The 25172-nt window shown below is 47.3% G+C and overlaps 1 protein-coding gene across 1 annotated transcript in view; it reads left to right on the top strand.

Moving 5' to 3' along the window:
• Positions 1–25172, top strand: part of SNX1 (sorting nexin 1) — a 470987-nt gene that overhangs the window by 234218 nt on the left and 211597 nt on the right. Inside the window, exon 9 of the mRNA XM_069222309.1 lies at positions 22878–22991. Coding sequence (XP_069078410.1) covers positions 22878–22991 — 114 coding nt within the window. The remainder of the gene's footprint in view (positions 1–22877; positions 22992–25172) is intronic.

Genomic DNA, 25172 nt, shown 5'->3' with positions numbered 1-25172 from the left:
CCAGGAGGGTTTTGTAGAGCACTGGGGAGGGACACAAGTAGGCACGCAAAACACACCCTCAGCGGCGCCGGGTTAGCCGGGTCCAAATGTGCAAAGCAGGCGTCTCTGGTTACTCACGGGCTCACAGTCATCGGGGAGTCCTCCCTGAGGTGTTGGTTCTTTGGATCGCGAAGCAGGGGCGTCGGGTGCAGAGTGGCAGTCCTCTGAGGCTTCACAGGTCGCTGGTCCCTGTCGGATGCGTCGCTGGTTGCAGGTTTTCGAATTTGTAGACAGGCCGGTAGGGCTGGGGCCAAAGCAGTTGTCGTCGTCTTCCTTCTCTGCAGGCTTGTAGGTCAGCTTGTTTCTTCAGGTTGCAGGAATCTGATTTCCTGGGATCTGGGGAGCCCCCAAATACTGAATTTAGGGGTGTGTTTACGTCTGGGAGGGCAGTAGCCAATGGCTACAGTCCTTGAGGGTGGCTACACCCTCTTTGTGCCTCCTCCCTGGGGGAATCCTCCAAACTCAAGATGGAGGATTTCTCAAGGCAAGGGGCACCTCAGCTCAGGACACCTTAGGGGCTGTCCTGACTGGTAGTGGGCTCCTCCTTGTTCTTCTCATTACTTCCTCCAGCCTTGCCGCCAAAAGTGGGAGCAGTGGCCGGAGGGGCGGGCATCTTCACTAGCTGGGATGCCCTGGGGCGCTGGGATGCCCTCTGGGTGTATGTTACAATAAATTACACACTGGCATCAGTGTGCATTTATTGTGCTGAGAGGTTTGGACCAAACTTCACAGTTTTCAGTGTAGCCATTATTTAACTGTGGAGTTCGTGTTTTACAAACTCCCAGACCATATACTCTTATGGCTACCCAGCACTTACAATGTCTAAGGTTTTGCTTAGACACTGTAGGGGCATAGTGCTCATGCACAAATGCCCTCACCTGTGGTATAGTGCACCCTGTCTTAGGGCTGTAAGGCCTGCTCGAGGGGTGACTTGCGTATGCCACAGGCAGTGTGAGGTTGGCATGGCACTCTGAGGGGAGTGCCATGTCGACTTAGTCATTTTCTCCCCACCAGCACACACAAGCTGAGAGGCAGTGTGCATGTGCTGAGTGAGGGGTCCCCAGGGTGGCATCAGACATGCTGCAGCCCTTAGAGACCTTCCCTGGCATCAGGGCCCTTGGCATCAGGGGTACCAGTTACAATGGACTTACCTGAGTGCCAGGGTTGTGCCAATTGTGGAGACAAAGGTACAGGTTAGGGAAAGAACACTGGTGCTGGGGCCTGGTTAGCAGGGTCCCAGCACACTTTCAATCATAACTTAGCATCAGCAAAGACAAAAAGTTAGGGGGTGACCATGCCAAGGAGGCTTTTCCTTACAGGATCCATCTCTCGGGCCTCATCACAATACAGTGTGGTTGAGAGAGCCAAGATAATGATTAGGAGACTGACACTTGAGACCACATGACCTACCACATTGGCATCACAAGACTTTGTTAGCATTAACCATTCAGACCTTGCCGGGGAATGATTTAATGTTTGCATTATTTGCTGAGATGACTGTCCCATGATAGCAGAGTCAGAGGAATCTAGACTATAGAATGAGTTACAAGTATGAGGTTCAGCAGTATCCAAATGGCTAATAAACTATCTTCTCTTTCATTTGATCTTTCCATCAGAGTCTGCTCCACTAGGAAGGTTTCCGTTTACTCCTTTTGTCCAGAACAGATAGAGATGCTAAATAAGTATTGAAACACAAAATAAATTACAACCGGCACCTACAGTTTATTATAGGAAGGATGATCACTGGCTGTTTATCGAAAGCGTGTAGGTGATATACCAGTTAGTGAACTACTCTATCATGTTTCCCTCCTTATTCCTCAACTGGGGGCAGAATATTGGGTTAGATATAGAGAAGAAATAAACAGGAAAAATTAAAGCACAGAACTCCTGTGTGCTCTTAGGGTTCATTAGTGTAATAAAGAGAAATTATCCAGTGGAATTCCATATCACCAGCCGTGTATTATTGGCGAGGTCCACATGTCATGGCATCAGGAGAGGAAAGGCTCTACTCTTCATTGTAGTGTGCTGGGCTACCAACGGCTCTGGGCACTTCCCACTAACCTGGTCTTTTGCGCTCCATTCCTATTTTGGTATCTTTATTTCTGCTATCTCTTTCTGCAGTGACAGTCCTTCCTCAGTGTTCTGTTCCTTCTTTTTCTCTTCTCCCTTCTACCTTTAACTCCTCCTGTCTCTGCTGCCATGTATTTCTACTTCCTCAGGTGGCTGCAACCGAATGTTTGCCTGACTTCTTGTTTGTGTCCTCCATGGCTGGGTATGAGAGTGATGTGCTTTGGCACACCCCGTTACACTCACCTAAGCTAGCCATGGCCACAGAGACGCGTTACAAGCAGGCTCAGGAGAAGTTTTTCTGTGTGTGCACAATCTCAAAGCCATTTGACAACTCTGAGGCCTCTAAGTTTAATCCTTTCTTTTTGTCCAGGATTCCCCCAACTTAATCTGTGTTGGCGATTGTAACTCATTCTAAGGGTAAAGTGTTGCACTTCCACATAGAAAAATAGACAAAAGTCTCTTTACAAATTACAAAAGCAGTGCCAGTCTGATAACATCACTCTACACCAGGCAAGCAGTCTCGTCATAGCCAGTTACAGGTACCACCATTTTGGCATGAATTTAACTTGTTCACTACCTTTTTCACAGACAGTGGCCCAGACTGGTATTAGTTCGTGTCAACTTGTGGAAAGAAGCTGTGGACAAAAAGAGGCTGATGATCAGTACACTGCCACAGGGGCCACTAAATATTGTTTTTTGTACTTACATTGGTAGCACAGGTCCTCAGTGCTCAAGCTAGATGCTTCATTGAGAATAATTCATTTAAACCATGGATGTATGAGGTCCTTCAGCAGTACAAGATTGATAAGGTCATTACAGAATTGGTGAGTGCTTCCTCTTCCTCTCTTTGCAGCAAAGGAGCTGAGTAGCTATGCAAGAAGCAGGTAGAGGAAGATATGTGATTCAGGGAGAAGAAATAACCTGCTTATCTGGCAAAATGACCAAAATGCCCTGATTACTTCCCTAGGGGCCAGCCACCTTCCCAAATACCATTTTAGGGAGGCCACATCTCTTCTTTTGGGGCAAGGAACGTTTCCTTACCACCATTTCTGAGCCCACCTAATCATTGATGTTTGGGTTCACTCAGCTATGAAGAATAGCTATGCTCCTGCAATTTTCTCAACCACCTCCAACCAGGCCACTTCTGCCCTGTGTTTCTGGAGCAGAAACGGAGAACGTTTCTACTTCCACTACTGCTGTGGATTGGAAAAGGGATTGGGGGGAGGGGGGTGTTCTGCTACCTTTTAGATGTAAACCAATTTGTCCTTCTGCAGAGGTTCATGATGCTCATAATGGCTTAACTGTTGCCAGCTGTTTAGTTGGCTCTGATCAGTTTTTCTTCAGGACTCCTGATTACCAAAATAGAGGTACTTCTCAACGGAACACAGGAAGTACCTCAGTTTCATTGTTGGAAACCCGCTTTATGAGTATAGGGCATTGCAGTTTGGCCTCAGTGCTGCCTGATGGACATTTGCTATGATCCTGTCCCTGATTGGTGGTCTCTGCGGCACAGTAAAGTATCAGCTGCTACCTAGAGTGCATCCTAAACTGTTGCTGCTTCTGAGCATTGAAAGAGGAAGCAGAGTGTGGCTTAACCCAGCACTCTAGACAGTATGCACTCTTGAATTCTGCTCAATACCATCCAGAAGGATTCAGTTTATGGTGTCTATTCTGTGCATTAGCCTGGAGAAGACACTTTATCATATAGACAGGCTGACAGCCATATTGTGGATCTATTCTAGATAAACAAGACTGTACCTGAACAGTAATTGCAGAGACATGTGTACTGTGTACGTCTTGTACAACCTCAGTGCCACAAACCAAGCTTTACAGACATTATCTGGAACTCTGTCTGGAAGAATACAGGCATAGACAAAATGTGTACTGAGGTTTAAATAATTCTGCACCTTGATTCACCTGTCTTGCACTATTGGAAGGGAGGGTGGTATATGAGGAATACCCACACTTTAAAATACACAGTCAGAAGTTTTTTCTATTGAATGGTCCAAGAACTTTGTAAAATATGAAACAGTTTCTGATGGTGATTGAAAAACTCCCAACTATTCACAAAACACACAGATTTTAACTGTACATACTGCAATGTTTGGCTATCCTGTTTTAGGTTTAACCCTATAATAACTAATATATCTCCACAAAACTGTTAAGAGCCCTCATCAGTATAAATATATTCTGATAGAGACTTCTAGGTGCAAAATACTCACCTTAAATCGTCCCCAGGCGTCAGTCTGGTTCCAGACGTATTTTTTGAGCAGTACCCCTACGCGCTGTGAGGTGGCATTGGTCAGGTCTGCGTCCGTAATTGACGTTGAGAATGCTGGACATGACTTAGTGGAACCTATATAGACACCACCCTGGCACGCTGGTGTCTGTTCTTTTCTTTCAGTGCCAGCCAAGCGCAGATCTGTACCCCAGTCACTATTTGACTGAGCTTTTTTGACGTTTTGTTTAATATTTTTGAGTGCTTCCACTCCTGGTACGTCGAATTGTCGTCACACAAGAAAGGGTTCAAACCTTCCTAATCCGGTCATCGGATGGCATCCGTGACAGATCTGCACCTTGTGTGCTTGTGGTGTTTGGTGCGTGACCATGACCCAATGTAGTGCCCCAAGTGCCAAGATACTTGTGGCCCGGCGCTCCAAGTCACTCCCGATCTTATCAAGAGGAAGGTCCAGAGAACGGTTGCGAAGCCACCATTCTTCGTCGTCACACTTCAAATCCTTGGGACAATCAGTAAATTGAGTCACAAGAAGCAGTCAAAGAAGTGCAAACGTTCTTCAACTTCCTCATCCGTCAGCCGACTCAATGAAGAAAAAGAGCATTGTATCTCCAGGCCTCTGTCCTCGGAGCCTGTGTCTGCGTCGGCTCCATGCCTCCTCAAGTGTCTGGGAGCCGGAGCAACCCTTGCCCAACTCAGTGACAGCTATGCACCTCATATTTGGGCTGGCTGATTCCAGTGGAGCGGCTTTGAGTCCTGCAGAATCGGCAGGGGCCGCCTTGGGTTCTGTGCAGCAGCTTAGGCCTCGACTCCGGAGGGCACCCATGGATCCGTTCCTGTATCTGAACTGGCATCAGTCATACCACCTCCAGGCTGCGTGAGGCTAGAGTTCTGGACACTTCACCTGATGCTGTAATACTTTCTTAGGCTACAGTGGCTACGGAGAAGGGAGCGTCCTGCTCCATGGTGGTAAGGAGAGCAGCTGAGGTGTTGACCTTGAGGTGTCTTCAGTGGCTTTCAAGACTAACTCCTGACAGAGGTGCTTCTGCCTGGGGCTGCTTCTTCTGAACCCCTTTTTTCTTTTAATGAAGCCCTCACTTATGTCCTGCTGGGGACTTGGTCCAAACGCAGCACAGGGGCTCCTGTGAACCGGTCAATGGCCCTCCACCATAGACATGCCCCAAATGACCCAGTGTTCCTGATGCGACACCCGACCCCTGAGAACTTGGTTATCCAAGTCTCCACGTCCAGAGTGCATTCCTTTCTGCACCCCCGGATAAGGAATCCAAGAGGCTGGATCAGCTTGGGAAGAAGATGTTTTCTTCCTTCAGCCTTGCATTGCAGTCAATGAACAATGCATGCCTTTTGGGCCATTACACCCATGCCTTTTGTGACACGGTTGCGCAAGGGCTGCCACAGGTCCCATAGGAGGCCCGGGCGATTCTCTCTCAAGTTGTTGCTGACGAAAAGACGCAGCTAAGTTCCCAATACGATGTTGGCTGGATACGATCGACTCACTAGGCAGATTGGTTGCATCAATGGTGGCCTTAAAGCGCCACGCTTGGTTGATGACGTCTGGCTTTTTGGGGGATGTCCAATACACTCCTACAGACATGCCCTTTGATGGCTCCCATTTCTTTAGAGCCAAAACAGACTCTATGCCTGAGCGCTTTAAGTAGTCCCAGGCTAGGGGCAGGTTCTTGGGGCTTGCAGCTGCCCCTCGCCCACCTCAGCCTGCTTTTCACCCTCTTTCGTGCCTACAGAAGATGCATCACGCCACGTCTGTTCCCCTGCAGCCATTGCGCCATGCATGCTGCACAGCCTCTGCATGGCCACGGATGTAAAATCCAACATCCCCGTGGATCAGGGAGCCAGTGGTCTTGCCATCATCCCCACTCATGCAGCCTCCAAACCTTCCTAGTCTGGTGCTTCCCCACCAGGGACCGGTTGGAGGCAGGATTCACCATTACCTGCCCCTCTGGCAGTCCATCAGGCCAGACAGGTGGGTTTTGCAAATAGTCCCAAGGAGCTACTCCCTCCCCTTATAGACTACTCCTCCATCCATGCCACCATCCTACGATCGGATGATAGAGGATCACTTGGAACTTCTTCGGCAGGAGATTACGGCTCTCTTGGCCAGGGGAACCATAGAGAGGATCCCTGTACCAGAAGTAGATTGTGGTTGTTATTCCTGCTACTTTCTGGTGTCCAAAAGGACGAGGACCTCCGCCTGATCTCAGACCTCCGGTCGCTTAATCTCTTCCTCAGGAAGGAGAAGTTGAAAATGCTCACTCTGGCTCAAGTTCTATCTGCCCTGGACCCAGGAGACTGGATGGTAGTGTTGGACTTGCAGGACTCTTATTTCCATATTCTCGTCCTACCTGGCCACAGACGTTACTTGCAGTTCACAGTAGGCCATGAGCATTTTCAGTTTACCGTGGTCCCCTTTGGCCTTACCAGCACCCCTGGGGTGTTCCCCAAAGTGATGGCGGTGGTCGCAGCTCAATTGCGCAGGTCAGGGTTTTCAGTTTCCCTACCTCGACAACTAGCTTTTGAAGGTGAGCTCGCCTCAGGCTGTTGTCTCCCACCTCCAGACTCTGGTGCACCTTCTGCATTTGCAGGGATTCGCTATAAACGTGCAAAAGTTACACCTGACTCCCTTTCAGGCGCGCCCCTTCATCGGAGCTGTTCTGGACACGGTGCAGTTTCCAGCTTATCCTCCTGAGCGGCGAGTCCAGGATATTGAGGCTATGATACAGATGTTTCAGCCTCTATCCTGGATTCCGGTGAGAATGACTCTTAGGCTGCTGGGCCTCATGGCCTCCTGCATCCTGCTGATGAAGCGGGCTCTGCAATGGGACATGAAGTTCCAGTGGGCGCAGCATCATGGGAATCCCTCCGACATGGACCAAATCTCAGAGGGAACTGTGCAAGATCTGCAGTGGTGGCCTCTGAACCGCAACTGGGTCAGAGGCTGATCCCTCTCTCTTTCCCTAAACAGTAGTGACAGATGAGTCACTCCTGGGAGGGGGTGGCCACATCGGAGAGGCAGAGATCAAAGGTGTCTGGTCTCCAGCGGAATCCGGGCTCCCCATTAATCTTCTGGAGCTCCGGGCAATCATAATGGCATTGAAACCATTTCTTCCCTCTCTCAAAGGGAAAGTAGTGCTGGTGTTCAGACAACAAAACTGCCATGTGGTAGTGCAACAAGCAGGGCTGGTTGGGGTTACGGACTCTTAGTCGGGAGGCTCTGTGCCTCTGGACATGGCTGGAACATCAGGACATTTTCCTGGTGGTTCAACACCTGGCAGGCTCTCTGAATGCCACAGTGGACGAACTCAGCCATCAATGTCTGGTCACAAATAGCGTCATCTGGAGGTGGCGCAAGGTCTCTTTCAGCAGTGGGAAGAGCCTTGGTTAGAGCTGTTTGCCTCTGCAGTGAACATGCACAGTTTTGCATGCTGGAGTTTCAAAGGTGGTACTCGCTCAGCAACGCTTTTCGCCTCGGTGTAACTTAGTCCTCCTGTGTACGCCTTTCCGCACATACCACTTCTGCCCAGAGTTCTCAAAAATATCAAGGACAACTGGGCCCAAGTGATCCTTGTGGCGCCAGACTGGGCACGAAGAGTCTGGTATCCCAAGCTATTGCGCATGGCCATCGATCCTCCAATCAGACTGCCCCTTCAGGAAGATCTTCTGTTGCAGCAGCAGGGGAGGATTCTCCACCCAAACCTGTCCATTCACCACCTTCTTGCGTGGAGGTTGAGCGGCTCCAGTTGGCAGCTTTTGACCTTCCGCCCGAAGTCTGTGATGTTATGTTGGCAGCCAGGTGTCCCTCCTCCAAAATGGTATATGCCTGTTGATGGAACAAATTTGTGGCATGGTGCACAGACAAATCTGTTGACCCCCTCTCTGCCCCTCTTTCTGAGGTCCTTTTGTTTATACTTTCTTTGGCCCAGCAGGTCTGTGACTTGGGCACCCTGAAAGGTTATTTGTCTACTGTATCTGCTTTTCTGAAATTACCTTCTTTATTTAAATCTATTGTAAGTAGATTTCTTAAGGGTCTTACACAATGTTTCCTCCATCACCATTCATAATGCCCCAAAGGGATTTAAATCTGTTTTTTTACTTTCTTAATATGCGATCCCTTTGAGTTGCTCCATAACTGTCCTATTGGGCTTCTAACGTTAAATACAGCCTTCCCTGTGGCCATCACATCTGCCCCCAGGGTGAGTGAGCTGCAGGCATTGTCATTTAAGCCACCCTACCTTTCCATCTATACTAACAAAGTGGTGCTTCGCACCAGTGCTTCCTTCTAGCAAAAAGTGGTCATGCCGTTTCATGTAGGTCAGTCAATCACCTTGCCTACTTTTTACACACACCCTCATCCTTCTAAGAAAGAGGACAGACTCCATGACCCGGAGCCAAAAAGTGTTGATATTCAGCCTTGGTTGTACCAAAGAGTTCTGGGTGGATGATCAACTCTTTGTTGGATATGTTGTTGCGAAAAAATGACGGGCAGCGCAGAAGCGAGTCATCTCAAGATGGGTTGATCTTTGCATTAAAATGTGCTACTCATTGGGTAAAATGCAACCTCCCAAAGAGTTTGCGTGCTTATTCTACCAGAACGACAGCTGCAACTATTATGTTAGCACGTGGAGTTCCAGTCCTGGACATCTATCAGGCAGCAACGTGGGCATCTGTGGACATGTTTAGCAAACACTACTGCCTGGATTGTCAGGTCCGTAGGGATGGGTACTTTGCCCGTTCAGTCCTCCAGGACTTCCTAGTATGATCTTGGTTTGCAACCCTCCTCCAGGGATGGTATTGCTTGGGTATCTATTCTAAGGTAAGGAATCTGATAGTGGAAGTCCCTATAAAATGAACAAGTTAGTTACTTTCAGTAACGCCTTATCTGAAAAAGATATATTCTAGTTGTAGATTCCTTACCGACCCACCCATCCTCCTTACTGCGCGAACTGATTTCTAGGGACAGGGACGTCCCTTTCAGGGTCCTATTTCGGACACACCAGTGGTCAGTTTTTTTCATGGCTCCACGCTTCTGGCATGGGAAGTCCTGAAAAGAAACTAAGATCAGCGCACCGGGGTGGTGCCTATATGTCCTGCAATGTCCTATCTGACGAGCATGACGCCAATGGCGGACGAGCAGCTGACCGATGCCACTTAGCGGCGCGCAGGGGTACTGCTCAAGAAAAATCAGAATATATGTCTGCCAGATAAGATGTTACCGAAGTTAAGTAATGTGTTCATAATGAACATTTTGAATTGCATATATTTTTCACTGTTGATGGTTCCTATCCCAAATAGTCCAATACTAATTTCTAGGCGAAATAAACTGGGATTATTCATTGTGGCTGGCCATGGAGAAATTATTCACTGAAGCTCCACCTAGTCCAGAATACTTTGAAATCCCTCTTAGCCACAGGTTACATAGGATACTATTGCATGATTTGCACAATTTATGGGTCATCGCATAAAAGAATTGCATGTGAAATTGCTTCCTTGTGGTCCCAACGAGCTGATTGTTTTTTTCAAGGACCTGGAACCGGCTGTAGAGCCCATTTTGTGGCTTAGTTGTTATTTAAATACTGAGGTACCATGGAGGAGAAAAAGCCTATTATAACTTCTTCGCCGATATCTGTATCAATTACAACTTGTGGTGGTTAATCATCCCCAGCTGGTGTTAATCCGAAGAACCTATAAATTGAGCCTAAAATATCTTTGAAATTGTCTGCTCATAGGCCATTAATCTTAAACGTCTAACTAAAGTTTTTAATTGGCTAACTGCCATGGCATGAGCAGTACTTCTGAAGTGCTTCCTGCCCATTTCGGGGCCCTTCCTAATATCCTGATATTGGAGCCGACTCCTGCAGAGTGGAGACAGCCTCTCTGCAGCCTGGAAACACTTGGGAAGCGCTGGATTGCCAGGTGACAGTGGGGACTGCCTGGGAGAACCCTTGCTCCAGTGTGGCCCGCCACCGACTGCTACTCCCCAGGATGAAAGCTGCAGGACATGAAGACTCAGTAGTGGTATGCAGCAGTTTGGTGGCAGCCACTGTGGTCCAGAGGGATGGCACACTGGGCAAGGTCTGCCTCCACTGTTTCTGAGCCACATTGGTTCTGCACTCCACTCCCTTTCTGCAGCTCTCTGGGCCAGGAGCAGCCTTGTTGGAGGAGCGAGGAACGGTGCTGTAGTACACTTGGTCGGGGGCGTTCTTTGGTGTGGCAGTCACTCTCTGTTAGCTTTCTGGGGTGCACCTTGCAGGAGGTGCTGCTTTTCTCTGCCTGGACCGTCTGCCTCCACTTCAATCAAAGAGGACAAATTCTTGGTCCACCCCCTTTTGGATTCGAGACCTCTGTGGGACAAGGTGGTGCTGGCAAACGTAACATAATGGATGCACCTACTGTTGCAGCAGTGCCCCCATTATGGAATTCATTGCTGGGCCAGAGTTCCAAAGAGTGCCCCTAGTGCCTATCACATCTTTTCCAGTGCAAGATACGGGTACGGCCAAGACGCCATGCAGGAGAACAAACCGATGGTATGCGGTCTGCAATTAGTTCCAACAGGAAGGCATTGAAGACGAAGGTTGATTCCATAGTGGTGGATCTCTGCTTGCTCCAGGACGATCATAGGAAAATGGCAGACATAGGTAGAGACCGCCATAGCAGATCTGACCCCTGTCACCAAAGAGTACTCATCCACAAGTCATGACATGTCTGATCATATCCGAACTTTAAAGGCCAGAATTGAAGATCAGGTAGGCAAGGCACGCTGCAATATTAGTTCTTGGACTCCCCTAACCCACTGACGATGATTCAGTGATCTGCCTTGGGGTTTGTTTGTAGGTAGTGTGCACCCTGGAGGGCTTATTGAAGTTTTATGCCCTGGAACAAGCACATAGAGCACACTCCTCCACGCCACACCACCTTGGATTGTAGTGGCCAGTCACCTGTATATTCGGGAATGAGATGATATAGTGCACCAGGCATGCACTTCATGCACCTTTCAGATGGAAAATGCAAGAGTGTCTATTTTTTCTAGATTTCATGGCAGCTATCCACAAATTCGAAGCTTTGTTTATTGTCGGTGAGAGGAGGCTCTGAGAACTTGCCATCCCCTATGCATTGCTCTTTACTGCCGAACTCTGTATCCAGCAGGAAGGCGAGTCATTGTTTTTCGACACCTGGGCTGCATTGTGGGAATGGGTCGGTCAGACAATCGGGGGAGACCGCCTTGCACCACGAGGACACAAACCCCCTCGCTCCAGAAGACGGTGAGCCACAAGGCCATCTCAAAGACAGGCCCGAGCTGGAGGGGACCAGGTTCTGGCTACAGCCGCACTAGTGGGACACTCAAGAAGGGACTAGAGGGATTGTGGCCTTCTTGGGAGAACACTCTGGATCTAGAACTGATTGCATCCTTGGCTCCGGATAAACCAGCTTCTCCAGTATTGGATCTTTCATAGATTCACATATTTGAATCATTCCGCGTCGCCAAAGTGGGGGTCCTGCGGTAGATTGCAGTAGAGAAAAAACCTACACAGAGAACAGTCATAAAGACATTCACTTTAACAGCCTATCAGCTTCATTTAAAAAGAGCCAAAGTCCAGCCAGTCAGACAACAGGACCTTTTTAGCACTCTATGAACTGAGGCTCCAGTCCCTCAGATTTTCTACCGCATGTTTTGTGGTGAGTCTTCCTGAGCTCTGCTCAGTTTTTCCACAGTTTACTCAAATTTTGAGAATATTTCTCTTCAGCTCAGTATTTATTTCTACTGTTTCAGGCTCTGTTCCTGCTCTACAATATCAGAACCAACCAAAAGGGGACTCTTGAGGCTGTTGTGGGTTCATTTTACACTCTGCTTGGGCACACATGTTTTAGCTTAGCTTAGGCCTGTGGCCTGTGCCCTTCTACCTACATATGTGCTCTGATTTCATGTATTCCGTTTTATTCATCTCTAGTTAGCCTGCTTTCAGTTGAGATGTTTTTATTTTCTGATCAGCTGTAACTTCGTGATTCTGCGAAAGCATTGTTATTATTATTTCATGCACGACATTTCACCATGCACCCTGGTCCAAGGTTGATGAGTCAGAGTACACGGTAATCAAGATAGCAATTGCCGCCACAAGAGTTTGCAATCAGTCCAACACTCAGGCACTTGCCCACATCAGGCCTTTTCATGGAATGAAAATGTTTTCTTATAAAAACACTGTGTAGGTCAGGGGTAAACAGGGAGGTCATTACGGCCAGGATTCTGTCCGCGCTGCATGCCATTTCATTGCTGACCTCAGCCTTGTCTCTACAGCCAACCCAGGAGATGGCGGGCAGACCCCTTTCCTTCAGGTAATGGGGGTGGGTTCGCCTCTCGTGGACTAACTACAGACACATTGGGCTATCACTGCGATGCTGTCACTTAGGAATTGGGGCTAGATAGAATTGATCTATGTATGTCATTCCAATATGTTAGTGTAGCAAAGTACCCTCTATTTGGCATGGTTTCCCCAACCTTTTGGCTGTTGTCAGTGGGTTTTGGACTGTGTTCACTGGAATCCTGCTAACCTGTCTCCCTCTAAATTTGGTTGTTCCTGACTTTGTGCACCCCATTTTTGGCATGCTGGTGCACCCATGTAGGTCCCTAATATATGGTACGTAGGTACCCAGGGCATTGGGCCACCAAGGGTTTTCCATGGGCTGCGGCATGTATTATGCCACCCATGGGAGCCTGAAAAATTTGTCTGCAGGCCTGCCATTGCAGTCTGCGTGAAAAGGTGCATGCCCTCTTTAACCACAGGTCACAACACCAGGTCACTATAAGTCACCATATAGCAGGCCCTCCTAGCCTAGAGTGCAGGGTACAAATGCATGTGTGTGAGGGCACCCCTGCATGAGCAGAGATGCCCCCACGAACTCCAGCTCCATTTTCCAGGACTTCGTGAGTACGGGGAAGCCATTTTATCCGTGTACTGGACACACTGTCTTTGTCCTGCTACATAATGGTAACTCCGAACCTAGGCATGTTTGGTATCATGTCCTGTTAGGAGTCCCTATGCTCTTGTAGAAGAAGGCTAGGAGCAATCTCTCAAGCCTCCAAAACAGGACATTGTGGATTATGTACTAGACAGTGTACATGAAGAGGGCTTCAAAAAACCTCCAGGCCAGCCAAGTGTTACAAAAACAGTGGCCTGACCAGAAGGCTGGGCTGGCTATTTACCAGCCAGGACAGAAAGTGTAGGTCCTGGAGCCTGTGGCTCCCCGGGCACTCCAAGACAAATGGAGTGGACCACACAGTATTATGGAGAGAAAGGGTGAGTTCACCTACTTGGTTCACCTAGGCACTCCTAGAAGCCCGCACAAGGTGCTTCATGTGAACTACCTGAAACCCTACTATGACAGGTCTGACATGACCTTGCTCATGACAACTGATTAGAGACAGGAAGAAGAGAGTGGCCCTCTCCCTGATCTTTACTCCCACAATACAGTAGATGCCTCAGTAGATGAGGTTGTGCCTGCAGACTGCCTCTCTGAGTCACAAAAAGATGATTGCAGAAACCTCTTGGGACAGTTCTCTGAGCTGTTCTTCCTGACCCCAGGTCAAACTACATGGTGTGAACAGACCATTGACACAGGTGACAGCTTGCCTGTTAAACGCAACATTTACAGGCAGCCTGATCATGTCAGGAAGTGCATCAAATCTTAGGTTAATTTTTTTTTAGACCTGGGGGTTATTAGAGCCCTCTTACAGCCCCTGGGCTAGACCTGTAGCCCTTGTCCCAAAGCCACACTCCCAGAATGGTAAAAAGGAGATGAGGTTATGTGTGGACTACGGGGGTCTCAATACTGTGACTAAAACAGATGCTCATCCCATCCCAAGAGCAGAGGAGCTCATAGATACTGGCTTCTGCCAAGTATCTGAGCACTTTTGACCTGCCTGCTGGCTATTAGCAGATCATGTTGTCAGAAGACGCTAAACCAAAAACTGCATTATTCACACCTAGTGGGCACTATCCGTTCACGGTGATGTCCTTTGGACTAAGGAATGCACCTGCCACATTCCAGAGGTTGGTGAACAAAGTTCTCCAAGGCCTGGAAAGGTTCAGTGCAGCTTATCTTGATGAAATAGCTGTCTTTAGCTCCACCTCGGAGGACCACCTGGTCTACCTTAGGCATGTATTGGAGGCCCTGCAGAAAGCAGGCCTCACTTTCAAGGACTCAAAAGTGACAGATAGGGCAGGGAAACATATTTTATCTGGGCCACCTGGTAGGTGGAGGCCAGATCCAGCCACTACAGGGCAAAATCCAGGTCATTTTGGATTGGACTGCCCCTACCACACACACACCCAAGTCTGATCCTTCCAGGGTACTTATAGGAGGTTCATTAAGAACTATGGCTCCGTTGTAGCCCCTCTAAATGACCTCACCTCCAGAAGGATGCCCAAGAAAGTTTTGTGGACAGCTAGCTGCCAAAAAGCTTCTGATGACCTTAAACAGGCCCTGTGCTGTGCTCCTATGTTAAGAAGCCCGGACTACTCCAAGCAATTTATTATGCAGACAGATGCTTCTGAGGTAGGGATAGGGGCAATACTATCTCAGCTGAATGAAAAGGGCCAGGGCCAACCTGTGGCTTTCATTAGCAGAAGGTTGACCCCCAGGGAAAAGTGTTGGTCGGCCATACAGAGGGAGGCCTTTGCTGTGGTCTGGGCTTTGAAGAAGCTGAGGCCGTACTTAATTGGCACTCACTTCCTTGTTCAAACAGACCACACGCCCCTCCTATGGTTAAAAGGATGAAAGGTTAAAATCCCAAACTTTTGAGTTGGTCCATATCCCTACAGGGAATGGACTAATGAGTAACCACTCCAATGCTGGTGGACTCTCCAGATATTTCCACTTAGACAATGAAGACTCAACTTTTGCAAGGTTAGTCTTATTGTCCTTCGTTGAGGGGAGGGGTTATGTAGGAAAACACCCTCTTTTTGCCTGCTGTCAGTGTGTTTTGACTGGGATCCTACCAACTAGGTCCCCGTGACTGTGCTCTCTCCCTCTAACTTTGGTTGCTTAGGACTTAGCACTCCCCACAACTGGCATACTGGTGCCCCCATATAAGTCCCTACTATATGGTTCTTGGGTACCCACGGCATTGGGGCACTAGGGGTTCACCATGTGCTGCAGCATATATTGTGCCACCCATGGGAGCCCGTGCAAAATATGTCGGCAGGCCTTTCAGTGCAGCCTGTGTGAAAAGGTGCTGCACTATTTCACAACAGGTCACCACACCAGGTATCTGTAAGTCACCCCAGTGGCAGGCCCTCCTGCATGAACAGAGGTGCCCCTACGAACTCCAACTCCATTACACTAGACTTCGGATGTGCGTGAAGCCATTTTACCCGTGTACTGAACACAAGTCACTAGCTGTGCCCAGCTACCATAATGGTAACTACGAACCTGAGCATATTTGGTATCAAACTTGTCTGAATCATACCCCAATACTGTTGCTAGTATTTGTCGTATGATTCCATGCACTCTGGGGACCCAGGATCCCCAGCATTGCTCCTACTAGCCTTCTAGGGTTTTATGGACACCCTGTGCTGCTGCCACCCCTCGGACAGGTTTCTGCCCTCCTGCTGCTTGCGAAGCTCAGGCAGAGGAAAGCTGAACAAAGGATTCCCTGTTGGAGAGGGAGGTAACAACCTCTCTCTTGGAAATAGGTGTTACATGGCTTGGGAGGGGTAGCCTCCCCAAGCCACTGGTATGCTTTGAAGGGCACATTTGGTGCCCTCCTTACATAAACCGGTTTGCACCAGTCCAGGGACCTCCAGTCCCTGCTCTGGCATGAAACTGGACAATGGAAAGGGGAGTGGCCACTCTCCTGTCCATTACGACCCGAGGGGTCGCGCTCAGACTCCTCCTGGTGGCCACTTAATTCTGCCATCTTGAATCCAAGGTGGGCAGGGAACCCTGGGAGCATCTGAGTGGCCAGGTGACATCACAGCCCCCTCCTGGTAGGTGGTCACCCTGAGAGGTGACCATTCCACCTTGCTGGGCTGTTTAGGGTCTCCCTCTATGGTGGGTCCTCGGATTTGACATGCAAGATTCCAGCAGGACTCCTCTGTATTGTTTACTTCATCTTCTGGCCACTGGGACTCTTCTGGACCCTCCAGGAATCGACAATTTGCAGCTCTAGTGATGGCTCCGCTCTGCAACATTGTTTCTCCGGATCTTTCCTGCAACTGCAACATTTCCCTTGCTGTGCATCCTCTTAGGGTGATGAGACTTCGACCTGCACAAGAAATATGAAAGAATCTCCCTTGGTGTGAAGGAGTCACTCCCCTGCATCCACAGGCACCAACTGCAACGATGACTGGCTGCGTGAATCCTCTCATTACAGGTGGTGGTCTGGAATGGTCCCCTTGGTCCTCTCTACCAACTTTCCAACTTGGGAGACGGTAAGCACTTGCCTCTCCTTGCAGGACAGTACAGTACCCCTGTGCACCGTGATTCTTGCAGCTACCAAGGCTTGTTTGTTCCTCCTCCAAGGGATCTTCGGGCTCCGTGTAGCCCCAGGCCCCCAGCACTCCTTCCTGCAAATCACGGTCTGATGCCTGCTGCTCAAGTGACGTGGGACTCCTCTTCAGGTGTGCTCAGTGGACCTCACTGCGACTCCTGTGCTTGCTGCCTGTGGATCACCTGTGGGGGTGGTCTCCTCTTCTTGTGACTCTGCCAGTTGCCGATGGTCACCTCGGACTCCCTTCCTTGGGTTGAGTCCCCTGGGCCTTGCGGGTCCTCTTTAGCCTCACAAAACACACTTCTCCGACTCTTGCATTTGCCCAGGCTTGTTGGTGGTTTTCCAGCACCACTGACTGACTGAATCACGACTGTCGACGTGGGACATCCCCTGCATCACTTCTGGAACTCCTTTTCTGCTCCTGTGCTGCACTGCTGACTTTCTCCATTCACAATCAACCTGGTCCTGCATCCGAAGAAGGGTAGCTCCTGCCACAGCTGGATGCTCCAACTTGAACTGGACTTGGTCCCTTCTCTTGCACGTCCTATTCCGTCATGATCCACTTTTGGTTTCTTCAAGTCTTGTCTGGGTCTTTCACAGTCCTTTTTCAAAGCTCTTGTGTGGGTTTGGGAAAACAAACAGGTACTTACCTCTTATCGCCTGGTCGCTTGGGGGAACTATGGTACTTACCTTTTGGGGTTCCTAGTTCCTCCAGCTTCCTTCTTCTGATTCAACTTCCTTGGGTGGAGGAACGCCTTTCACATTCCACTTGCATAGTGTATGGTTTTGGGCTGATCCTAGGGCCTTCACTATTTACTATTGTTTTTACTATTTGCTATTGCTTTCTATGCTAATCACTGACATCTAATGTGTACATAAATGTGTTTACTTACCTCCTATTGGAGTTTTGCCTATTCAATATTTTAGTATTTGTGTTACTATAATAAAAATACCTTTATTTTTGTAACTGTGTGGTTCTTTCATGTGCGTAAGTGCTGTGTGTCTGTAGTGATATTGCATAAACTTTGCACGTCACCTAGATAAGTCTTGGCTGCTCATCCACAGCTACCTCTAGAGAGCCCTGGCTTCCTAGATGCTCTCTACACCTCACTATAAGGAGATGACTGGACCTGGTATAAGGTGATAACACCATAGGTGTTCACCAGGCCAGCTTCTTATACCCCAGAGGACCTACAGAGTGGGAAAAGGAATTATTCAAATGGGGTTCTTGTGAGGGACCGATGCTAAAAGCTACAGTGCAGAAAGGGCTGAAGAACCGGAACACACCCAGCCACGAGGCATGATTCTTCGTTAGCATCCTCTGCATAGATGACACAGGGCAGTTGCTTTAGATTTGAAGATGACTCCACTGACGAAGACTAGTCCGGGTACTACAGTTATACAGCCTAAGTTGTCCAACCCAGGTTGACCTCCCACCCTCACTTTCGGGACTCATCCGCCACCATGCTTTACTTTCACAGGATACCCTGAGTATATTATATTTTCTCCTTGCCATCAACATAGAATGTTCCATCAAGGTTTTTTGTTCACTTTATAGCTGCAGAACAAAACAAATAGTCCTAAGTCAAACCGGGGTTAGAAACGTCCAGAAGTGTTCTGAGATCGCAGCGTAAGACAAAAATATTGTTCTGCAGCAGTTGCCATTACAAGTCATGTTGGTGTAGGGAAGATTGCTGGATTCTTAAAAGTACAGTATCCTTATGGCTAGGATTTTTAATGTTTCTTAGCCCCTCTTACATATCATGGGGATAGAAGATCTTCACTGCGATAATCATTGTTAGAGCCTCCTAGAAGACCTAGTATTTGGCTTAGCCAGCTATATTGTTGTTTACATTTCTATTTTTTTTTTTTTTTTACTGCATGCCTGATTGTTGCTCTGTTGAAAAGCTTACTGTTAATGCAGTAGCCCTTAGTTGGTTATAATGACAAACTAATAAGAAAGGGTATAGGCCTGATTGGTTCATCGGTCATATGTCTGATCTCATTAATATAAAAGATTGTCAATAGGCAGTAGACATTGCGTATTTATTGTAAAATATTTTTTTTTAAATTGTGAAACCCAATAGGCCTTTAACTATAAAATATCGTAGCTGTATACAAGTATTTTGGTAAATAATTCACACCGTAGTAGATAAGGGTTTTTGTGTTCATCATGTCCTGCAATGGACTGTGAGGGTAGCAGATTTTCATTACGGTAATTGTCAGGCTCTTTTGAGAGCTATTTTGTATTGTTTTGGCACTGCTAACATTGTTAATATTTGTAATTATATAACAATGTGCATGATGGTTGCTAGTATGCACACTTCAGTAGGTCTGTGCTGGTTATGGTGGCATACCAGTGGTAAAGACCATAGGATGTTTTTGGTTTATTGGAAAAAGTTGTTTCAAATTTATAAGTTAGATCAGTTTATTTTGAAATGTTATGGGAAAGCCAGTAGGTCTGAACTACTTTGAAAAGTGTAGTGCTAATGGCAATAGGCATTTGAGAGTGGATTGTTACTAAACTGTTGTAAAAGCATGTAGGTAGGTATTTTGTTAAATCGAATCCCTGAGATGTCCATTGTAGGCAAGGGATGGTTTTGTTGTTTTTGACCACCTACTTTAACAAACCATGGGGATAGAATATTTAGAATGTGGTAATCCTTATTTGGCCCTCTTGGAAAACAAACCCTGCACCCAACCCTCCACAAGCAGCCAACCTCCGTGCAGACAGCCACCGACTGTGCGCAGCAATGATTATATGCGCGGCCTGGCATCTGGAAATAAAAAGTGATAAGTAAGAAATCAGATCTGAAACAATACTGTCCGTCACAGGTTGTAGGAAGTTGGCTCTGTATATACTATTTCAAAGTAAGAAATAGTGTGCACAGAGTCCAAGGGTTCCCCTTAGAGGTAAGATAGAGGCAAAATTAGATAAATGTAATGGTCTATTTTGTGGTAGTGTTGTCGAGCAGTAGGCTTATCAGAGGGTAATGTTAAGCTTTTGTTGTACACACACAGGCAATAAATGAGGAACACACACTCAGAGACGTACTCCAGGCCAATAGGTTTTTATATACACAGTGCAAAAATCAACAGTTCCTGGGGGAGGTAAGTAAAGGTTAGATTAGGCGGTAAGTAAAACACTTACAAGTCTCAGTCCTGGGGCATAGGCAGCCCACCGTTGGGGGTTCAAGGCAACCCCAAAGTTACCACACCAGCAGCTCAGGGTCAGGTGCAGAGGTCAAAGAGGAGCCCAAAACACATAGGCGCCTATGGAGAACAGGGGTGCTCCGGTTCCAGTCTGCCAGCAGGTAAGTACCTGCGTCCTCGGGGGGCAGACCAGGGGGGTTTTGTAGAGCACTGGGGGGGGATACAAGTAGGCACACAAAGTACACCCTCAGCAGCACAGGGGCGTCCGGGTGCAGAGTGCAAAGCAGGCGTCGAGTTTAGTACTGATTTCAATGGAGGGACCCAGGGGTCACTATTGCGCTGAAGTTCGGTTCCTTCAGGACCTGGGGGCTGCAAGCGTCTGGTCCCTTGTTACAGGCAGTCGCGGTCAGGGGGAGCCTCTGGATTCTCTCTGCAGGTGTCGCTGTGGGTGTTCAGTCGGGTCATCTCCGGCTACTCATGGGCTCGCAGTCGCCGGGGAGTCCTCCCTGTGGTGTTTGTTCTTTGGATCTCGAGCTGGGGGCGTTGGGTGCAGTGTGTGAAGTCTCACGCTTCCGGCAGGAAACGTGCAGTCTTTGAAAGTTGCTTCTTTGTTGCAAAGAAGTTGCTGGTTTTGAGCAGAGCTGCTGCTCACGGGTGTTTCTTGGTCCTTTAGTCCAGGGCAGTCCTCTGAGGCTTCAGAGGTCACTGGTCTCTGTCAGATGCGTCGCTGGTTGCAGGTTTTCGAAGTTGGAGACAGGCCGGTAGGGCTGGGGCCAAAGCAGTTGTCGTCTTCCTCCTTCTCTGCAGGCTTGTAGGCGAGCAGTCCTTCTTGTTTCTTCAGGTTGCCAGAATCTGATTTCCTGGGTTCTGGGGTGCCCCTAAATACTAAATTTAGGGGTGTGTTTAGGTCTGGAGGGCAGTAGCCAATGGCTTACTGTCCTTGAGGGTGGCTACACCCTCCTTGTGCCTCATCCCTGAGGGGAGGGGGGCACATCCCTATTCCTAATCCTATTGGGGGAATCCTCCAACGTTAAGATGGAGGATTTCTAAAGGCAGGGATCTCCTCCGCTCAGGACACGTTAAGGGCTGTACTGACTGGTGGGTGACTCCTCCTTGTTTTTCTCATTATCTCCTCCAGCCTCGGCGCCAAAAGTGGGGGCAGTGGCCGGAGGGGCGGGCATCTCCACTAGCTGGGATACCCTTGGGTGCTGTAACAAAAGGCATGAGCCTTTGAGGCTCACCCCCAGGTGTTACAGTTCCTGGAAGGGGGGGGAGAGAAGCACCTCCACCCAGTGCAGGCTTTGTTTCTGTCCTCAGAGAGCACAAAAGCTCTCACCCCAGGGGGGCAGTAACTCGTCTCAGTGGCAGGCTGCACTGACCAGTCAGTCCTGCACTGAAGGATTGGGTAAAATACAGGGGGCATCTCTAAGATGCCCTCTGTGTACATTTTGTAATAAATCCAACACTGCCATCAGTGTGGGTTTATTATTCTGAGAAGTTTGATACCAAACTTCCCAGTATTCAGTGTAGTCATTATGGAGTTGTGGAGTTCGTTTTGACAAACTCCCAGACCATATACTTAATATGGCCACACTTTACTTACAATGTCTAAGAACAGACTTAGACCCTGTAGGGGCATATTGCTTATGCAGCTATGCCCTCACCTGTGGTATAGTGCACCCTGCCTTAAGGCTGTAAGGCCTGCTAGAGGGGTGACTTACCTATGCCACAGCCAGTATTTTTGTAAGCTTGGCATCCTGAGGGGGATGCCATGTCGACTTTGCCTTTTTCTCCCCACCAACACACACAATCTACAATGGCAGTGTATATGTGTATGTGTTAGGTGAGGGGTCCCTTAGGGTGGTTACAGGGCCCCTGGTACTATTGGTACCTTTTACTAGGGACTTATCTGTGTGCCAGGGGTGTTCCAATTGTGGAAACAATGGTACATTTTAAGTGAAAGTACACTGGTGCTGGGGCCTGGTTAGCAGGGTGTCAGCACACTTCTCAATCAAGTCAGCATCAATATCGGGCAAAAACTGGGGGGTAACTGCAACAGGGAGCCACTTTCCTACACAGGTCAATAGTGCCAATGCAGTAGAGGCAGTGACGGAAGGACCCCCGTTGCATCGGCGATAACCTCAAGAATGAGGCAATGGGACAGTAGCTTCACACATTGGCTCTACTGCCCATTGAGCGACAGCATTTTCCTGATCAAATGCACATCCATCTGAAAATGAGTGTGCTTTAGTGTCTCACATTTTTTTACTTTTCAACTTTTTATTCTAATTATTTTAGAGCACATTATGGCTCCCCTGGAGTACTTACAAGATACTTGCTTTCCGATCTGCAGTGCACCGTATCCTGAGGCTACAGCCTCTAACCCAGGTCACTGGTCATAGTTTCACTGTTTTACCATTGCATGATGGCTAACACATTTGTTCTCAACGTGGTGGCCATGCTAGAACTTCGAAACAATGAAACGCCATGTACAATATCTTTGCAAGATGGCCGCCTGTTGCTATTTTTCAATATATTTCTTATTTTAAGAATATGCCCTCCATGTTTAGGAAGCAGCATATTGTGGTTGTGTAAGTGCATGAATGAAATGGTAAGTCAGTAGCTGGATGAATAAACAAGAGTGCTAGGGAGGGTGACGGAGTGCATGTATGATGACTTAAAGAATGCTTAAACCCCTCAATAACTGGTTAGTCACTTTCATTTAAAAGCCAGACCTATAAGTCTTGTTTGACTGGCTCTTGCATTGGATTTTGACCAGTGCCATTTGACCCCCCCCCCTTTATGGAATCGTTTCCACTTTTATTTTTCTGAATTGTATGGCTCTATTTCTTTTTGCAGTTGCCTCGAGCAGTTAGCACCCAGGCATTGAGTGGAGCTGGTCTCATGAAAATGTTGAACAAAGCCACAGATGCAGTTACGAGAATGACTATCAAAATGGACGAGTCGGACATTGTAAGTGCACATAGATTTGTATCTTTTGTATTGGTAATGAATTAAAAAAAGAAATATTTGTTTCCTAAAGTCATTTAAAAAAAATTCCTCTGAAGAAGCACAAACCAGAGAAGATTGTTGCGAGTGGTATGCTGTATATCTGTAGGTTACATTTATCCACAGTACGTGAAGGTAATTGATCTGGGCATTGACAAATTGAATTGTGAGGTGGGATGAAAAGAGAGCACCTTACAGCTAGTTATTACTCCCTCAAATTGCACTTAACCAGAAAGGGCTGTTTAAGTGAAGTTGGGACGATATTAGCTGTTGCTAATAGGCGATCCAGTTGTCACACCTGCGAGCTGTCTGTTTAGGTACATGTTAGCCTGCAAATTCTGCTTCAAGAGCTGCAAAGCCAGCTTTAGTTCGCAATGAGTTCATAAATGGTAGTGTTTTCTGTTGCGCGTGGTCTCATGAAACACATTTTTAAATATACATGGTTTAAGTTCATCCTTTATTAAGCAGAGTCCAGTCTACCTAATGAGTCATTCTACGATATTTGTTTACTGAAAACACGACTGACAACAGGATTTTAAAAGAAAAAGGGAAACATGGACTGGTGTTTAAATACTTTTTGCACAACCAATAAACTTTCGCCGGGCCACTTACGAACAAGTTAAGCTGCTCCCTCCCATCATGCAGAGAAGCCTTATGATTTTCCCCTCTCAGAATGGATCCTAAACACTGCTTCCCCTGCCTAATGCTGTTGTTTTTACTGAAAACCCATGTGCCAAGGGATTTTTGCCAGCACGTAGTGTCTAGGAACGACTGTTAAAATACCTTTGTTGATGACTTTTCTGAGTCTCATCTTTGATTCAGTGGCCTGCCTACCTCACTATCACTCTATTAAGGAATGTGGCCATTGACAGAAGATGTCAAACAGGTTCAGGTCAGTCATAATAGCAGTAGTCACCTGTTCCTGCTTAGTCCATTTCATATAAAGTAGCCATACTGCTCATCCTCTCTCCTAAAAAGAACAGGAATCAGAGCTTGCTTTGTTTAAAAAATAAAATAAAAAAAATAATGCCATTTCCAGCACCACTGTCCGTGCCCACCACTTCAACCGCTAGTGAGTGGCTGAGTGTTTTTGTACTTAATCATTGGATCATAATGACTATATGTGCCATGCGTCTTTTTAACACAACTGTATCATCAGACTGCTTAGATTGGCAATGCTTTTTGCTGCCTCTTTTTTTTTTTTTAAACTGGGATCGTCCTCAGCCATTCATTGTAATACATTGGATTTGATTTTAAAGTTGGCTTGCCCAGTCGGTGGTATTTACTTATAAATACGTTTAAAATAAATAGTTAATTTGTGTGCCAAAAATATTTCTTTCCAAAAGGTGCACATTGCAAGCATCCTTTTCATTGTCTCTTCCATTAGTGCTGTCATGCTTGAAAGTGATCCTTATAAACATGCCAGTTTGTGCTTTATAAACAGCTATGTTTCAGATTTAGAATTTTATTAACATAACATTTTGAAAATAAGTAGTAGTGAGTCAGACAGCTCCGAGTTGTAAGTTGCCCTTAAGTCCAATTGAGTTAATGAGAATACCCTCCAAGGTGCTTTTTAGAACTTCCTGACATCAGTTGAGGGATTGAACCAAAAGTAAATTTACGTGATATAATCAGGATCTGTAGAATGAGGAATCATGTATTATAACTTAGGCTTCCTGATTCAACAGTCATTACATTAGCCACAACACTGCATGTCCTTCTGATGAATGCAGTTGAATGATGAATCCAGCTGACAGGCCTCACTTTCACAAATCGTCACCCATTTTCTATAACATTACTATATGCTGCAAAGTGCAAAATCATCTAACATGCTCCATTGTGGCACCACCACCAAGACAGGAGCATATTGTTTCAAAGTCCAAGTTTACTGCTGATAACACTAGAGTACCATTACTAAACTCAAAAATTGGAAGATTTGGAATAATGTAAGAGTTGTCCTAGCATAATGTATGGGCACCAGCAGAGAGGGACATTGTTTGACTGTATTAAAAAGTCTTTATCAGAGCCTCAGGAGACATGCAATCCATGTTGTATGAAGCCAGGATGCAGTTCTCCCTGCCAAAAGGTGTTATGTAATCTTAGTCATAACAATTACATATACTTTTAACCTACAAATTTACCCTA

Source organism: Pleurodeles waltl, chromosome 3_1 (genome assembly GCF_031143425.1).
Source record: "Pleurodeles waltl isolate 20211129_DDA chromosome 3_1, aPleWal1.hap1.20221129, whole genome shotgun sequence".
Lineage (NCBI taxonomy): Eukaryota > Metazoa > Chordata > Amphibia > Caudata > Salamandridae > Pleurodeles > Pleurodeles waltl.
Note: the sequence above shows the minus strand (reverse complement) of the source record. Positions and strands in the feature narration are given on the sequence as shown.